General features: G+C 41.4%; 1 protein-coding gene across 4 annotated transcripts in view; it reads right to left on the reverse strand.

Annotated features, from left to right (window-relative positions):
- Positions 1–4,946: 4,946 nt before the first annotated feature.
- Tada2a (transcriptional adaptor 2A) overlaps positions 4,947–14,080 on the reverse strand; it is a 51,367-nt gene continuing 42,233 nt past the window's right edge. For 3 of the 4 annotated variants that reach the window (XM_013519173.1, XM_005393936.2, XM_005393934.2), the window contains 5 exons: positions 12,477–12,548; positions 11,217–11,349; positions 10,483–10,526; positions 8,187–8,260; positions 4,947–5,787 (listed from right to left, as the gene is read on the reverse strand). In XM_013519173.1, the coding sequence (XP_013374627.1) occupies positions 5,602–5,787; positions 8,187–8,260; positions 10,483–10,526; positions 11,217–11,349; positions 12,477–12,548 (509 nt within the window). In that variant the 3' untranslated portion in view covers positions 4,947–5,601. The remainder of the gene's footprint in view (positions 5,788–8,186; positions 8,261–10,482; positions 10,527–11,216; positions 11,350–12,476; positions 12,549–14,080) is intronic. The other variant, XM_005393935.2, reaches the window with a different exon arrangement.

Here is a 14,080-nt window from a genome sequence, read left to right on the forward strand (position 1 = left end):
TCAAAATCACTTTTTTTTTTTTTTTTTTTTTGGCCTTTTGGAGACAGGGTCTTGCCATGCAGTTCAGGCTGGCCTTTGTATACCAGGCTGGCCTCGAACTCCCAATGATCCTCCTGCCTCAGCCACCATACCTGGCTAAAATTGGTTTTCTTATAAGGGACACTGTTTGTACACTTAGAAGGGAAGTTCTACAGCCTAGGATCTATGACTTCTTTCTTAAAATAGAGTCTTATGTTTTAAAGGCATTCCCTAAATGAAAAGTGATCATGCGAGAGGGACCCCAAGTTAATAGTTTCTGTTTGATGAGGGAAATGAGAAGCTAGGGTCACTGCAAACAATTTTTAACATGGGAGTATGTAATTTTTAAAATTGGAAAGGCATGCATTAGAAGTGTCATGAATTGGAATTTAGCTCAGTTACTGAGTAAGATAATATGACAGCATTGCAGAATTTTTGCTTTAAGAAAAGTATTGGTTTCTTAAAACAACTAGGAAGTCACCTTTGCACCTTTCCTGAGATGCTGATTTTCTGCTGAATACAACTGAGCTGAGGCAGGAGTTTCAGCCATGTGGAAGCTTTTGTTTGTTTTAACCACATTAAGACCACAGGGTAACCTGTACAAGACGAAAAAAGAAACTCTCGGTTAAGAGTGTCAGATTTACTCAATAATTAGTCTGGTGCCACACAAATCCATCCCCCTGCTCCAAAGGAGAACATTAAGTGAATCAGACTCACTTATCCAGCCCTGAAAGACAGAAAGCGTCTTGGCTAGCAAGGTTTAATCTACTGGTTTCAAAGACAAGGGCAAATACAGTGACTTCCAGAAGTCTACATAAGTTACATGGAATATTTTCTTTTCTTTTTTTTTTGAGACAGGATCTCACTGTGTAGACCAGGCTGACCTTAAACTCACAGCAACCTTCTTGCTTCAGCATCCTGAGTGCTGGGATTACCAGCATTTGTGACCATGCTCAGCTAAATGGACTATTTTGTTTTTTTTTTTGTTTGTTTTTTGAGACAGTCTTGCTAAGTAGCGCAGGCTCTCCTTGAAACCACTATGTAGGCCAGACTGGCCTCAATCAGTGATCCTCCTGCCTCAGCCTCTCTTGTGCTGGGATCACGGGTGTGTACCACTATACTTTGGGTTTTGAGACAGGGTCTCACAACATATTTCAGGTTGGCCTTGAACTCGCAATCCTACTGCCTCAGCCTCCCAGAAAGCTGGGATTACAGGCATGTGCCACCATACTTGGCCCTACTCACTAAATTCTTATATCCAATTTCTTGCTGGTCTTAACAGGGAAGGAGACCCAGTATACTATGCATATCAAAGTAAATCACTGTGACAAAGGCCCTTTGTTTTTGTTTGCATTTTTTTGAGACAAGATCTCCATGCAGTCCAGGCTAGCTCCAAACTGGCAGTGATCCTCCTGCCTCAACCTCCCATATGCTAGGATTATAGGAATGTGCCACCATGCCAGATGATAAAGGAACTTTAAGTCACCAGGGATATAGCTTAGTGGGGAAGTGTCCGCCTGGCAAGCACAAAAAGAGAACTTTACTGTCACATGCAATAATACATTCCACAGTTTTTGCCTCAAATGTTTATGGCTCTGACTTGTAAGCTTGGTCAATCAACTCAAAGGGCAGTTGATACCCTTTCACTGCAGCAGAGCCCATGTGCTGGAAGTCCAGACAGCATGCAAACGAGGAACAGAAAAAGAACTGTCACTAGGGACTGAAAGCTGGCTCCCGTTCATGGGTGCCCTCTCTACTCGGAGGCAGCATGCTATCACTGCAGTTCTGACACATATTTCCAGGAATAGGTACTTAGGATCCAAAATTTCTTAGCTGAATGGTCTTCACTATTGTTCTCACTCTTAGGTCCTTTATTAGCAAGACTGTCCGGGCTGCTCTGACTCGCCTGAGCTCTGATAGCCTGTTTAATTTCACAGAAGGGCTGGTTATTGTGTCCTATTAGAGAAGCCTTTGATCTTAGCAGGTTCCCCCCTCCCCTTTTGTCTTTTTGAAACAGACTCTCACTATGCAGCCCAAGCTGGCCCTGAACTTACTCTGTAGCCCAGGCTGGCCTTGAATTGCAGCAATCCTCCTGCCTCAGCCTCCCAAGTGCTGGGATTACAGCTGTGCGCCACCATACCTGGCTTTGGTTCCCCTCTTCTACACAAGGCTACAGACATGGTTGTGTCCAACTGTATCAGGGATGGTTCTTTTTGACACATCTGGGAGCAAGTTAATAGTTAATACTGTTTGATGAGGGAAATGAGAGGCTAGGGTCATTCCAGATCAGTAAAATTCAGACAAAGCATCCACAAGACACACTTAAAAATGGATGGGTAAAGTTCCTGAATGCTGTTTAAAACACAGAACACTCCTGCTTAGAGATAGGTGGAAAAGTGTTTTTTGTGTTTTTTAAGGTAAATATGAGTGTTTCCCCAAGCTGCACAGTGTGGCTTGGGTCTGATGCTTTACAGTGGTGACTTTAACTCTCTTATTACCTGTCTACACATTTCCTAGAGTTGGGATGACTTAGCAATGGGGATTTTGTTGTTAATGATGAAAGCCATTGGTCTTCCCCCTTTTTCTGCTAACCCACTAGCTATGGAAGATTTCAATGACTGGTTGCTTAACTGAGCTCAGATTGTAAAAAAAGAGCGAACAAGAAAAGGATGGACACTGGAACCCAAGAAAAAGTAACCTGTAAATAGTTCCTATTTATTGGTCCCAAGAGAGACTTTTTTCTTTTAGTGTTGGGGACTGAACTCAGGCCCTTGCACATTAAGGAAAGAGCTCTACTCATCCTTTAGTCTTGGTCTTGGAGTAAAGAGTCATTACACAGCAAGGGATCTGTTTCTGTGCCCCACCACTGGGAAAGGAGGGTATGTAGAAAACTCCACCAGAACCCTTTAGTGTCAAACTGCAGTTTAAAAAATTCCTAACACTAACTGTTCTTTTAGTATAGTACAAGAAATGGCCTTGCTGGGCATGGTGTCACATGCTTGTCATCCCAGCACTCAGGAGGCTGAGGAGGAGGATTGTTATGAGTTTGAGTCTGGCCTCAACTGCACAGTGAGACCCTGTCTCAAACCACTGCCCCTCAAAGAAACTGGCCATGTTTAGGTGATAAGAACATGGAAGGAAATAATGTACTAAAGACAGCTTCGACAAAAGTACCAGAAAATGCTTTCTACTGTTTTTTTGAGACAGGGCCTCACTATGTAGTCCAGGCTGGCCTTGAACTCAGTATGTAGCCCAGCCCTCGAGTGCCAGGATTACAGGTGTGTGCCACCACACCCAGCTAGTACTTTCTATTTTTTTTTGGTACCGGGAATCAAACTCAGGACCTTGCGCATGCCAGGCAGGCGCTTATGCTGCTGAGCTATATCCCCGGCCCTACTTTCTATTGTTAACACAAAACGATAACAACTCAGGAAGTCCTTTCAAAAGTACTCAGCGAAACTACATCCTAAATTTTACAAACCTGGGTTTACCAAAGCAATAATAATCCTACTTTCTAAAGTCTGGCATTTGTAATTATAGCTTTACTCTCCTGTCATTTTTTTTTTTTCTTCTTCCAGACAGGGTTTTGCTATGTAGTTCAGGATGGCCTTGAACTCATGGCAATCCTCCTGCCTCAGCCTCCAGAGTGCTAGGATTACAGTCCTGCACCACCACACCGGCCCTGTTATTATTTTCAGTGGTGCCATTTTCCTTATCAAATCTGTTGGTCTCCACCTGATTTTCAGCATTCAGTCAATTCCAAGGTTTCTGAGAGCCTGTCCTGCTATCCTCCCACTCCCAGCTCCTACAGCTGCCCGTGTTCTAGCCGAATGCATCTCTTCGCACCATTTGCCTTACTCCCGCTGCTGCCTCCACATCATCCTCCACCCCTATGTCTGGAACAGCCTCCCACCTCCATCTGCCATTTTTCTCTCTCTGTCCCGCTGCCTCAAAAGCCCACCTCTCCCAGGAAGCCCTCCTTAATCAACAAAGACTCTTCAAACTACAACCAACATCACCTGACACCAACAGTGTCCGTAGCCCAAATTCTCAGCACAGGAATTACTTCTCATAGGTAAGAGGCAAACCCTTCATAAGCACCTAGTATTGATGGTGGCAATGCAGTATGTTTTCTGAGATACTACAATGCAAGGAAAGACTATTTCCAGCAGCCTTCCTTGGTTAAGAACTGAAGTCCTCTACCTGAATTCCCTCAGATCCTAAGGGTGTCCTTTTCATCCCCTAGTGATATCTACTAGCAAGCTGCACAAATATTTACATCAGTCAAGAGCCCCAGCAGATGCTAACAACAAAGTACATACTAATTAGCTGTTTGACTATTAAAGGAATTAAGGAATTAGGGTCAGCTATTAGAGGTGATCTGTGAAGATTCTGATGAAGTAAACTGTTTTTCTTGAGATGTCTCGTTATGTAGTTCAGGCTGGCCTTACTGCGATCCTACCTCAGCCCCTTGAGTGCTGGGATTACAGGCATGCCACTACACCCAGCTCTGGTGAAGTTATTTTTATATACAATTTTGCTTCTACTAGAAATGAGATGACCATGACTATGAGTTTGGCTTCTCAGTCTGCAGAAAGGCTTTAAGTATGTTTCAGATGTGGTGAGGCTACTCACCCTCATATCTAGTGAGTTTAATACCTGAAGCTGCTTTACTTCTGTTTAGGAAGCAATTTTTATTGCAGGCTAGCCTTTCACCATTGAGAAATTAGGGTTCAGGTCACAATCCAAGCAAAGCTGAGAGTAGTTGCATCATCTCCATCCTCAGGGGCCTGATGTCCTGAGAAACCTGGGGCAAGAACAGGGTGAGCCCAGGACACACGTGTTAGCAGAGACAGTGCAGCGTGATGGGGCAGGCATCCAATACCCTAAGTGTGCTTATTTACTAGAATATTTGACACACCCACAAATTAAATAGCAAAACATTTTAATCCATCAATTCTAAAAATAACAGAGACATTTTATATCTGCTACCGCCTCAATAGTCTACTACAGATCAGACGGCCAGACTGCAAAGTATAAAGCCAGATATTAAAAGATGCAGTTTGGGACAAGACCATCATGGGGAGATTTTTCTCTTTGCTCATAACCATAAATTATCAGCTTAAAAAAAATAAGAAAAGAAAGCATTCTGATACTCTAAAACCCTTCTCTTCTTTTTAAATCTGTCTGTGATGTCTGAAGGCAAAACATAATGAGCAAACTTAGCTCTCAAGCACCAAGATGAGCTGGACCCCTGGGACTAAGCACTGTGGTTGGCTTGGTTCTATTTCTACCAACACTGTGATGGGAGGTACTATGGTTCTTGTTTTAGTTACAAGAAGTGTTAGGAATGAATGCCCACTCACATTTAATAATAGCTTATCTAGTGCACAACTCCACAGCACAATACCAACAATAGGAGTGCTTCAAAGCAGGGCAGGGTAATAGAACATAAGATTTCCTTTATCTCCTTTTTGTACAATGAGAATTCAGCTCAACAACAAGACTCTGCAGAATGTGTACATTGTCCTCTGACACACCACATTCCAAAGTTTAGACTTGGGATCCGAGGGCCTTACAACTTCAAGCTTTAGTGATATATCCTTCTCGGATGAGGAAATCATAGATTTTCCGGGTCTTGTTCACGTCTATCTTGATGAGCGCTCTTGCCTGTGCCAGTCTCAGGCCTCCTTGCTTGTTACATTCGTTCAGCAGAGCAGATTTGTATTCTAAATAGGCTCCAGGGACCAACCTCACCATCTGACAGAGCTGCAAGACACAGCAAATTTAATAAACATTAACATCTGTCATTCTCATAATTTAATCCAGCAGGTATAGCAAAATCAAGAAGAAGGGACATCAACCTCCAACCATTTATAGGAGCTGCGGAGTGGCTGGGCCACATTCCAGTTAGTCTCTTCTTCCCTGGAGAAAACTCTACTCCCCAGGGACAGACACCCAGGAAGCAGCAGCCAGCATGTGACGTTAGAAGAGTCTTCCGCTCATGCAGGACACTCAGGGACCTGAGTTTACTGGGAAATACAAATGTGTGTCCCTGAGGGGCAGCCTGGCTCACCTAGGAATTGAGCATTAAATGCCAGGGCAGAGGACCAACACAGGGCACAGTAGGGCACAAGGTAAGGTACCTGGATCCCCAAACGTGAATCACAGCATTGTTAATATGACCATAAGGGTGTAGGACCTGTTTTGGTGATTATGTTTCCTACTCTGAGAAGAAGCCACTTTAACTGCTAAAATCTAGGAAGTTGGCTGAGTTCCAGTTCACCTGCCATTATCCCACAATGAGTACTCTAAGGTCATGGTGTGGTAAGGATAAAAAATGCTCGCAATTCCAGGACATGGAACCTTTAAATCAGACTGGCCCTGTGGCTTTCTTCAGCAATATGCATATACAACACCCACTTCCTTCTACTCCCAAACTAATTTTCATTGTTCCCAATGAATAAAATAAGACTGATATACTCCCAGCACCACAACTCTTCTGTATGTCCGATGTGGACTAATGCTATAGAGTGGTAGTTAGGGGACAAATCTGAGGAACTGTAAAAGGAGCACACAAGGAGCGTGAAAGGAACTTCAAGGCTAGGGAACATCCTTTTGAAAACACTTTTTTTCTTTTGAGACAAGGTCTCACTATGTAGCTTAGATTGGACCCAAACTTGCAGTCTTCCTGCCTCCTTCTCCCGAGTGATGGGACTACAGGCCTGTGTTACCTGGAAACTCTTGAAGATGATTCCTAGGAGATTTAAGATTTAAATTTTAGAAACAAATAGGTATGATGGCACATGCCTATAATCCCCACAGTTGGGACACTATGGCAGGAAGACTGCAAGTTCAAGGTCAGCCTGGGTTACAAAGTGAATTCAAAGTCAGTATAAACTACTCAGCAAGACCCTGTCTCAAAACAAACAAACTAACTAACTAACTTATAGAAACAGCCAAAAGATAAATCCAAAAAGGTAAGTCTGATGATTATAACTGGGGAGGTGGCAAGTGGGTCATGCTATTTTTAAAATCAATGTGTGATTGTATATAATGCTGAATCCACCCTAGGAGAAAGCTGGAATTAAACCCAGGGCCTCAACCATCCAAGGCACTACTCTACCACTGAGCTATATCCCTAGCCCAGTTTTAAATTTTACTTTCAGACAAGAGTCTTGCTAAATTGCTCAGGCTGCCATCAGGCATGGTAGTGCAGGCCTATAATCCCAGCATTTGGGAGGCTGTGGCAGGAGGATTGGCATAAATTTAAGGCCAGCTTGGGCTACATATTGAGTTTAAGGCCAGGCTAAACTACACAGCAAAATTCAGTCCCACACTGCAAAAAAAAATGCTCAGGCTGACCTCAAACGTACAATCTTCCTTCCTCAGTCTTTAGGGTAGGTAGGATTACAGGTGTATACTACTGTGCCAGGCTCTGAATTAATTCCGTGTTTGTAAAAGAGAGGAAATACTGGGGATTGCTACATCTTCAGTCCCCTTTTTCATTCTTTGAGACAAGGTCTTACTAAATTGCCCAGGCTGAGCTCTAACTTGGTATCCTCCTGCCTCAACCTCCCAAGAGTGCTGGAATAACAGGCATGTACCACAGTGGCCAACTCTGAATTTTTTCCTTTATATTAAAAACACTATGGAAACAATTCCAAAAATGTCTTAAGTAAAGGATACATCGTTGTTTTCTGTTTGGTTTTTTGAGACAGGGTGTCACCACATAGCCCAGACTGTCTTGAACTCATAATCCTCCTACCTCACTCAGCTTTGTATTGTTAAAATATATGCAGAATTTCTTAAAATGACCATTCTAACAGGAAATACTCATTTTCATAGAAAGTTATTTTACATTTACAAAAATTAATTTTATTTATATAAAGCACATAATAGTTGTCTTACAAGCTCAATAAATGATATTGTTGCTATTATTTGACATTATCACATGAAATTCCACCCAAAGGGGAATGGTGGCAGGGTAATAAAAAAGGTGTTCTGAAACCTGCCAGGATTAGTTCTTTAGCTCCTAGACTTCTAGACAGACCAGAGATATGCTTGTGAGTTAGATGAGTACAGCAAAATGGGTATAATGCTGTCATGAGTTTTAAAGACAATGAATAATCTATTCTCTTTCCTCTAGTTCCCTTTCTTTTTGTTACCTCCTTTTCTTTTTCATTCAGCTTCTCCGTGCCAGGGAGGCCAGTAAGGTTCAAGGGTGGTGCACTCCTTCTACCTACAAACACAGAGAGGAACGTATATTTCATAGAAGCAACAACTGCTCAAGCATAAAAGTATAACACAGCTCAGTCCAAGCCAGACTAGCTATGTACAGAATCACTACAGCAGCTGAAGGAAAGTTAAGCCCATTCCCTCTGGTCTGTTTAGCTAACAACATGGGCACCCTAACGTTTACTCCAAAATACAAATGCTAATTCATGTTTCTTTTGCTCTGCCAAAGTACATGCGTGCCTTAGAGTCAAATACAACTGCTTGCCATAGACAGTAGTTATCCCCTATGCCCTCCCACCACATAGGGGACTCTAGAATCTGAAGCCCAGATGTCATCCAGTTAAAAAAAGTCACACACTGCCTGCCTTGACAGCTGATGAATGGAATAATAACTCTGCTGGAGAGACATTCTCTAATCCTCACCACTCTGCCAGCAGTACAAGGTAAACATAGTAATTAACCAAGGACCATGTGCCTTCAGATCAAAGGCAGACTGTTAGGCCAGCAAAAAGCCCTCCTTATTTATTATGTGAGAGAAGACCTGTTCCTTTCAAAGTAGCACTGTTTACCTGAAAGATCCACTAACAGGAACAATTAGCCATTATATGGCAAAACAGGAACTAAGGTCAACTCACATAGCCGAGAAAGAAACCAAAAAAGGATGTCACTGGCCAGGGCAGGATGGGAAGCCTGACGCACAAAACATCTTGGGTTTTATTCTAAATGTTCACTAGGGATTAGTGTGAGCAGATGGAGATGGATACAGTGAGTTAAACAGCAGGAAATGTAGAATACCGTGTTATGTTATATGGGAATTGCATTTTCGGTGGGACAGAGAAAAGGAGGGGACTGTTATAAGTTGCTCTATTGGAAAACAGGCTTCCCTGTAGTATCAACAAAGGAGGTAAGTGCTTATCCTAAAGGCTGGAAATAAAGATAAAATAATGTGGTACTTCCCAAGTCACTAGAGGGTAGGCTACAACCAGTGAGGCTGGGCTTTCAACCTTTCACTGCTTTAAGAACAACTCAGAGTATCAAGGAGAGCAAGGGGCTACCGCAACGTCAATCTAAGGAGTGAAGAAGGCGGACACTGGCCTAGGAAGAACAGTAGGGAGTACAGATGGCTAAGAAAATACTAATACCACAGCTGCACAATCATGTCAGCTAGCACATTCATTTAATTAGCCAATATTAAATTATTTGTATTTCCTTATTTAGAACAGGAAAGAGGGATGAGACGCTAGAAAATTATAAAATAAAACTTAGATTTCCTTGTCTTGGCAACTCACTAAATGGCTGCCTTTTCTCTATTAAATATTAAGAAATAATTACTTGAAACAAAGAAAAAGAAGGAAAAAACTTTTCCCTCAAGTGGCCTTACTGGAGCCCTATCTAGATCCTGATGTACTGAGAGATTTTACAAGTCTGTTGTTTTGAGCCTCCAAAGAATAATAAATAACAAATAGATCACTTTTGACTACTTTATTTCTGGTCAGTGAGGTGAATGGTCTGTATATTCTCATGAAGAGAAATGGCAATACATGGAGCAGGGTGAACGAGAACCAAGAGAACAGCCGAAGGAACATTATAATCTTGCGTCACAGCTTTATAACTAACACCTCCTCAAATTCCTAGTCACTGATGACCAATCACCAAGGATCATCAGATAGCATGTGGCTTAATCTTGCTCTGAAAACTCACCTCAAAACAGGACATACCTAAAGAGTTAAAAGCATAAATACAGAAATACCTTAAGTCTCAAACTCGTTAGAAATCCTTACATTTCTGGCGAAGTAGTATGTTTCACCACTCACAATGATACAAAGATTTTCATTTATCTCCTGCCAGACACATATTAAAATTTGTGGCAGATATAACTCCCTTAAACTAACTGAAAATGACTGACCAGGAACACTGATAAAACAAAGTTACCTTTTGGGGATCTTTTCTTCCCTTTGCTATAATCTCAGGGAGATAAGATCATCCTTGTCTGAACATGATGATTCTGAAATTGTGCTACTGTTTATAAATTAGTCTAACACTTGATTACTGTTACTCTGCCTAAGCACCCTAATCCTACAGAGGGGAAGATTGCTAGGTCACTATAACCTCTTGAATGCAAACTTCACAATCAAGCATGCACACGGCCTTGGCTCCAGTCCCCATCACTATAAAAAACAAAAACACTAGCAACAAAAGACTTGCTCTAGCTTGAGAAATAATTACCTGAATTTGAAGTCAATGGAGTGGAAGGACTCAGTCCGGAATCACTACAATGAAGAAGAGGAATTTAAACCTAGATCATCAAAGAAGACAATTTTCAAAAGTCCCTGTTGGACTGGGTACCATTTATCAGGAAGATCACTTTTAAGAGATGTAATGAGATTGACTGGATAATGTTTAATAGGCTACCTCTCTGTACTAACCAAGAAAATCTGTTCTGTGGGGGAAACAAATCCTTCCAATTTGCTAAGAAGAACTCCATTTTTTTGGTTTAGACAGGGTCTTGCTACGTAGTTCAGGCTGGCCTTGAACTCACTATGTAGCCCAGGTTGGCTATGATCCTGTAGTTATCCTCCTGCCTGAGCCTCCTGAGGCATTACTGTCATACCCAGCTAAAAGCTCTTAACATGGAACATCACAGACACAATTCATGGGGAAGGGGCAAGAATGTGAATTTTTCAATGAAAATTACATCAGTCCCTAAGGAGGGGGAGAGATGTGGTGGGGAGGCAGGGGAAATACAGTAATTTTTAAAAATAAAAGTAGGAAAGTAGGATTGTAGAAAGCCAATTATGTTTCTCAAGTCTGTGAATACTACACTGTTTCTAAGATGGACTGCTAAAAATCTGTGAATTATTCTAGCTCTGCCATCCATGGTACCCACAGAAATGTCCAAAACACATGTGAAGGCCAAGCATCCCAGGAGGGGTGTTTCCTTCAACCTGGTAACTGCTCACATGTCAGCTTGCCGGCGGAGCCACTGCTGGCACGCACTGCTGTCCTGGATATACTGGAGAACCTCAGAGAGCATGGTGCGTTTAAGGCGTTCCTCCTCGCGCGTCTTCTTTAGGTGATCGTATGTCCTGGCACCTGGAGGTACAGAAAATACCATGACTATAATCACAATGCACTAGAAGTGACTGACCAGCAAACAGTTTGTCTTTTCTTGGTTTCCTTTGTAAAACTGTTTTCACAATTATTCCTCTAATCACTGCGAGTTTGAGGCCAGCCTGGGCTACATAGCAAGTTCAAGGCCAGTCTGAACTACATAGCAAGACCCTGTATCAAAAACAAAAACAATTATTCTTTCAAAAACTAAGTAGGAAAAAAGAATAGAAAAAAAAAAAAAAAAAAAGTACATTTCTCTAAGTCTAAAATCCTTTTCTTAGCCAGGCATGGTAGTATATGCATGTAATCCCAGCACTCAGGAGGCTGAGGCAGGAGGATTACTAGGCTACAAAGTGAGTTCAAGGCCAGCCTGTAACAAATCCTTGTCTCAAAAAAAAAAAAAGCGAGCCAGCTGGGTGTGGTGGTAATCCCAGCACTTGGAAGGCTGAGGCAGGAGGATTGCCGTAAGTTCAAAACCAACCTAGGCTACGTAGTGAGTTCAAGGCCAGTCTAAACTAAAACAAAACAAAAAAAAGAAAAGAAATGAAAAAGGGCTGAAGATACAGGTTAGTGGTAGAGCTCTCACCTGCTATATGGAGGGCCTTGCCTTCAATCCCCAGTACTCCTCCCCCAAAAAGAATAAATAACAAAATCCCTTTCCTGACACTAAATGATATATTTTTATTCTTTTTCTTATTGAAGAAATTTGTGAGGGAGGGAAAAACCCCTAAAGTATAAAGAAAATAAAAGTCACTCATATTTCCACCCCCGAAAAGTAACTAATATTTAATTACCAGGGCCTCTAGCATGCTAGCCAGGTATTCTACCACTTAGCCACACGCCCCAAGCTATACAGAGAGAAGCCAGAGGAGAATCCTAAATCTAAAGCAGTACCTCTTCTTTTCTATGTCATGACTTTTATTCTACTTCAGATAATCTGCATGATGGTATTTAGGAGATTAAATAAATAAGACCTTACTGGAAAGACTGAAAAGTCATTGTAAAAAAGAAAATCTTATTTAAAAAATTTCACAACACCTCAGGGATTCCCTCTATGCATTTGGATGATATCTGCTCTCTGATACAGTATGCAGCTAAAGGATACTTACTACAAAAATTGGTAATGCCTGCTGTCCTATATTCCTGAAGTCTCTTGATTTCCCTTCGGAGTTCAAATTCCACTGTTTTCCCAAAAAAGAACAAAGGACAAAAATTGAAAAAACAAAATCCGTATCAGTCAGTACTTTCACTGTTGAGTGTTTTTAGTAATCCTGTTTTACATAAAAGACTGGGCAATTTCATCTGGGGAATACTTTTTATTGGTAACCTCTCATTAGAAATTTTACCCAAGAGCTCAGAAGAAAAGCCTACTCCAACTGCTTTCCAGCTGCTGTCTCCAGATGCAGCATCTGGAATTACCTCCTAGAAAACTTAAGAATAAACTGGCTGAATTCATTTGTCTACAAAATTAAGGAGTACAATTTATTAAATAATCAAGATTTTCTGTTCTATCTACCCTTCCGTTAAAATTTGTACTCACACTCACAACCGGGTTCTTTTATGAAACCTGTCTCTGGTATTACTTGATGTGGCCCTGAGGCAAGACAAGGACAAAAGCTCTGTGCTCAAGCCCCAGTTAGATTCTTTACAGCTTTTCTCCTATAGGGACAAAGGAGTATTGTGTTTTCCATAAATCAAAGATTTCTGCTTTCTCTGAGAGCATAGATCAGATTGCACTGCCTGGGTTATTATGTGATAGAACATTCAAACTTTGGTGTTTTTGAAATAGAAGATGAAGGAAAAGCCCAGACAACCCATGGGGCATAGTTCTTTGAAGTGACACATAAACCAGGAATGACACAAACTGGGACAGGAAGTAAAGGATCAGTTGCTCAGTACAAACCACACAAAGAATGCCAACCAAACAAGATGTTTGCTGAGGACAATCAGCCTGGCTCAGATACATGCCTGTTGCACTTAGTAAGAAAGACTTGTACGATGACAACAGGCTCAGGGCCTTGGTAAAAAACTTTTCCAAAACTAAACTGAGACACTAAACACAGATTTCATAAAAAGCTGCCTAGTACCGACTGTTTTAAAAGTCTAGGTCTTATGGCCTTAATGATTAAAAAAAAATTTTTTTTCCAGTACTGTTGAACCCAGGGCCTTCACATTGAGCTTCACCCTCAGCCCTTTTAAATTTTGAGACAGGGTCTTCCCAAGTTACTAAGTTGCCCAGACTAGGTTTAAACTTTTGATCTTCCTGCCTCAGCATCCCAGAGTGCTAGAATTATAAGCATGCAGCACCATGCTTGGCTTAATATTTTTTTTTTTTTTTTTAGAAAAATCAAAATATACATTCTCTTCTCAGGAATAATAGAGAAAGGCAAGAGAATAAGTACTATGTCTCTGAGTCAAACAACTCTGTCTACAGTGCTAAAACAGGTTTTTTTTTTGTCTTTTTGAGACAGGGTCTCACTATGCAGTTCAGGTTGGCCTTGTGCTCACTTTGTAGCCCAGAATGGCCTCCAACTTACAACAATCCTTCTGCCTCAGCCTTCTGAGTGCTGGGATTACAAGCACCACGCCTGGTGCTAAAACAAGTTTTAATAATAACATATTTATAAACAAAATAATAGGACATCCCAAAAATTACATGATGTCTGAAATTTGCTTCACAATCTTGTTAGGGGTAAGAGTATAGAGAAGTGAG

This window comes from Chinchilla lanigera, unplaced genomic scaffold, assembly GCF_000276665.1.
Source record: "Chinchilla lanigera isolate Chin_1 unplaced genomic scaffold, ChiLan1.0 scaffold00050, whole genome shotgun sequence".
NCBI classification, from domain to species: domain Eukaryota; kingdom Metazoa; phylum Chordata; class Mammalia; order Rodentia; family Chinchillidae; genus Chinchilla; species Chinchilla lanigera.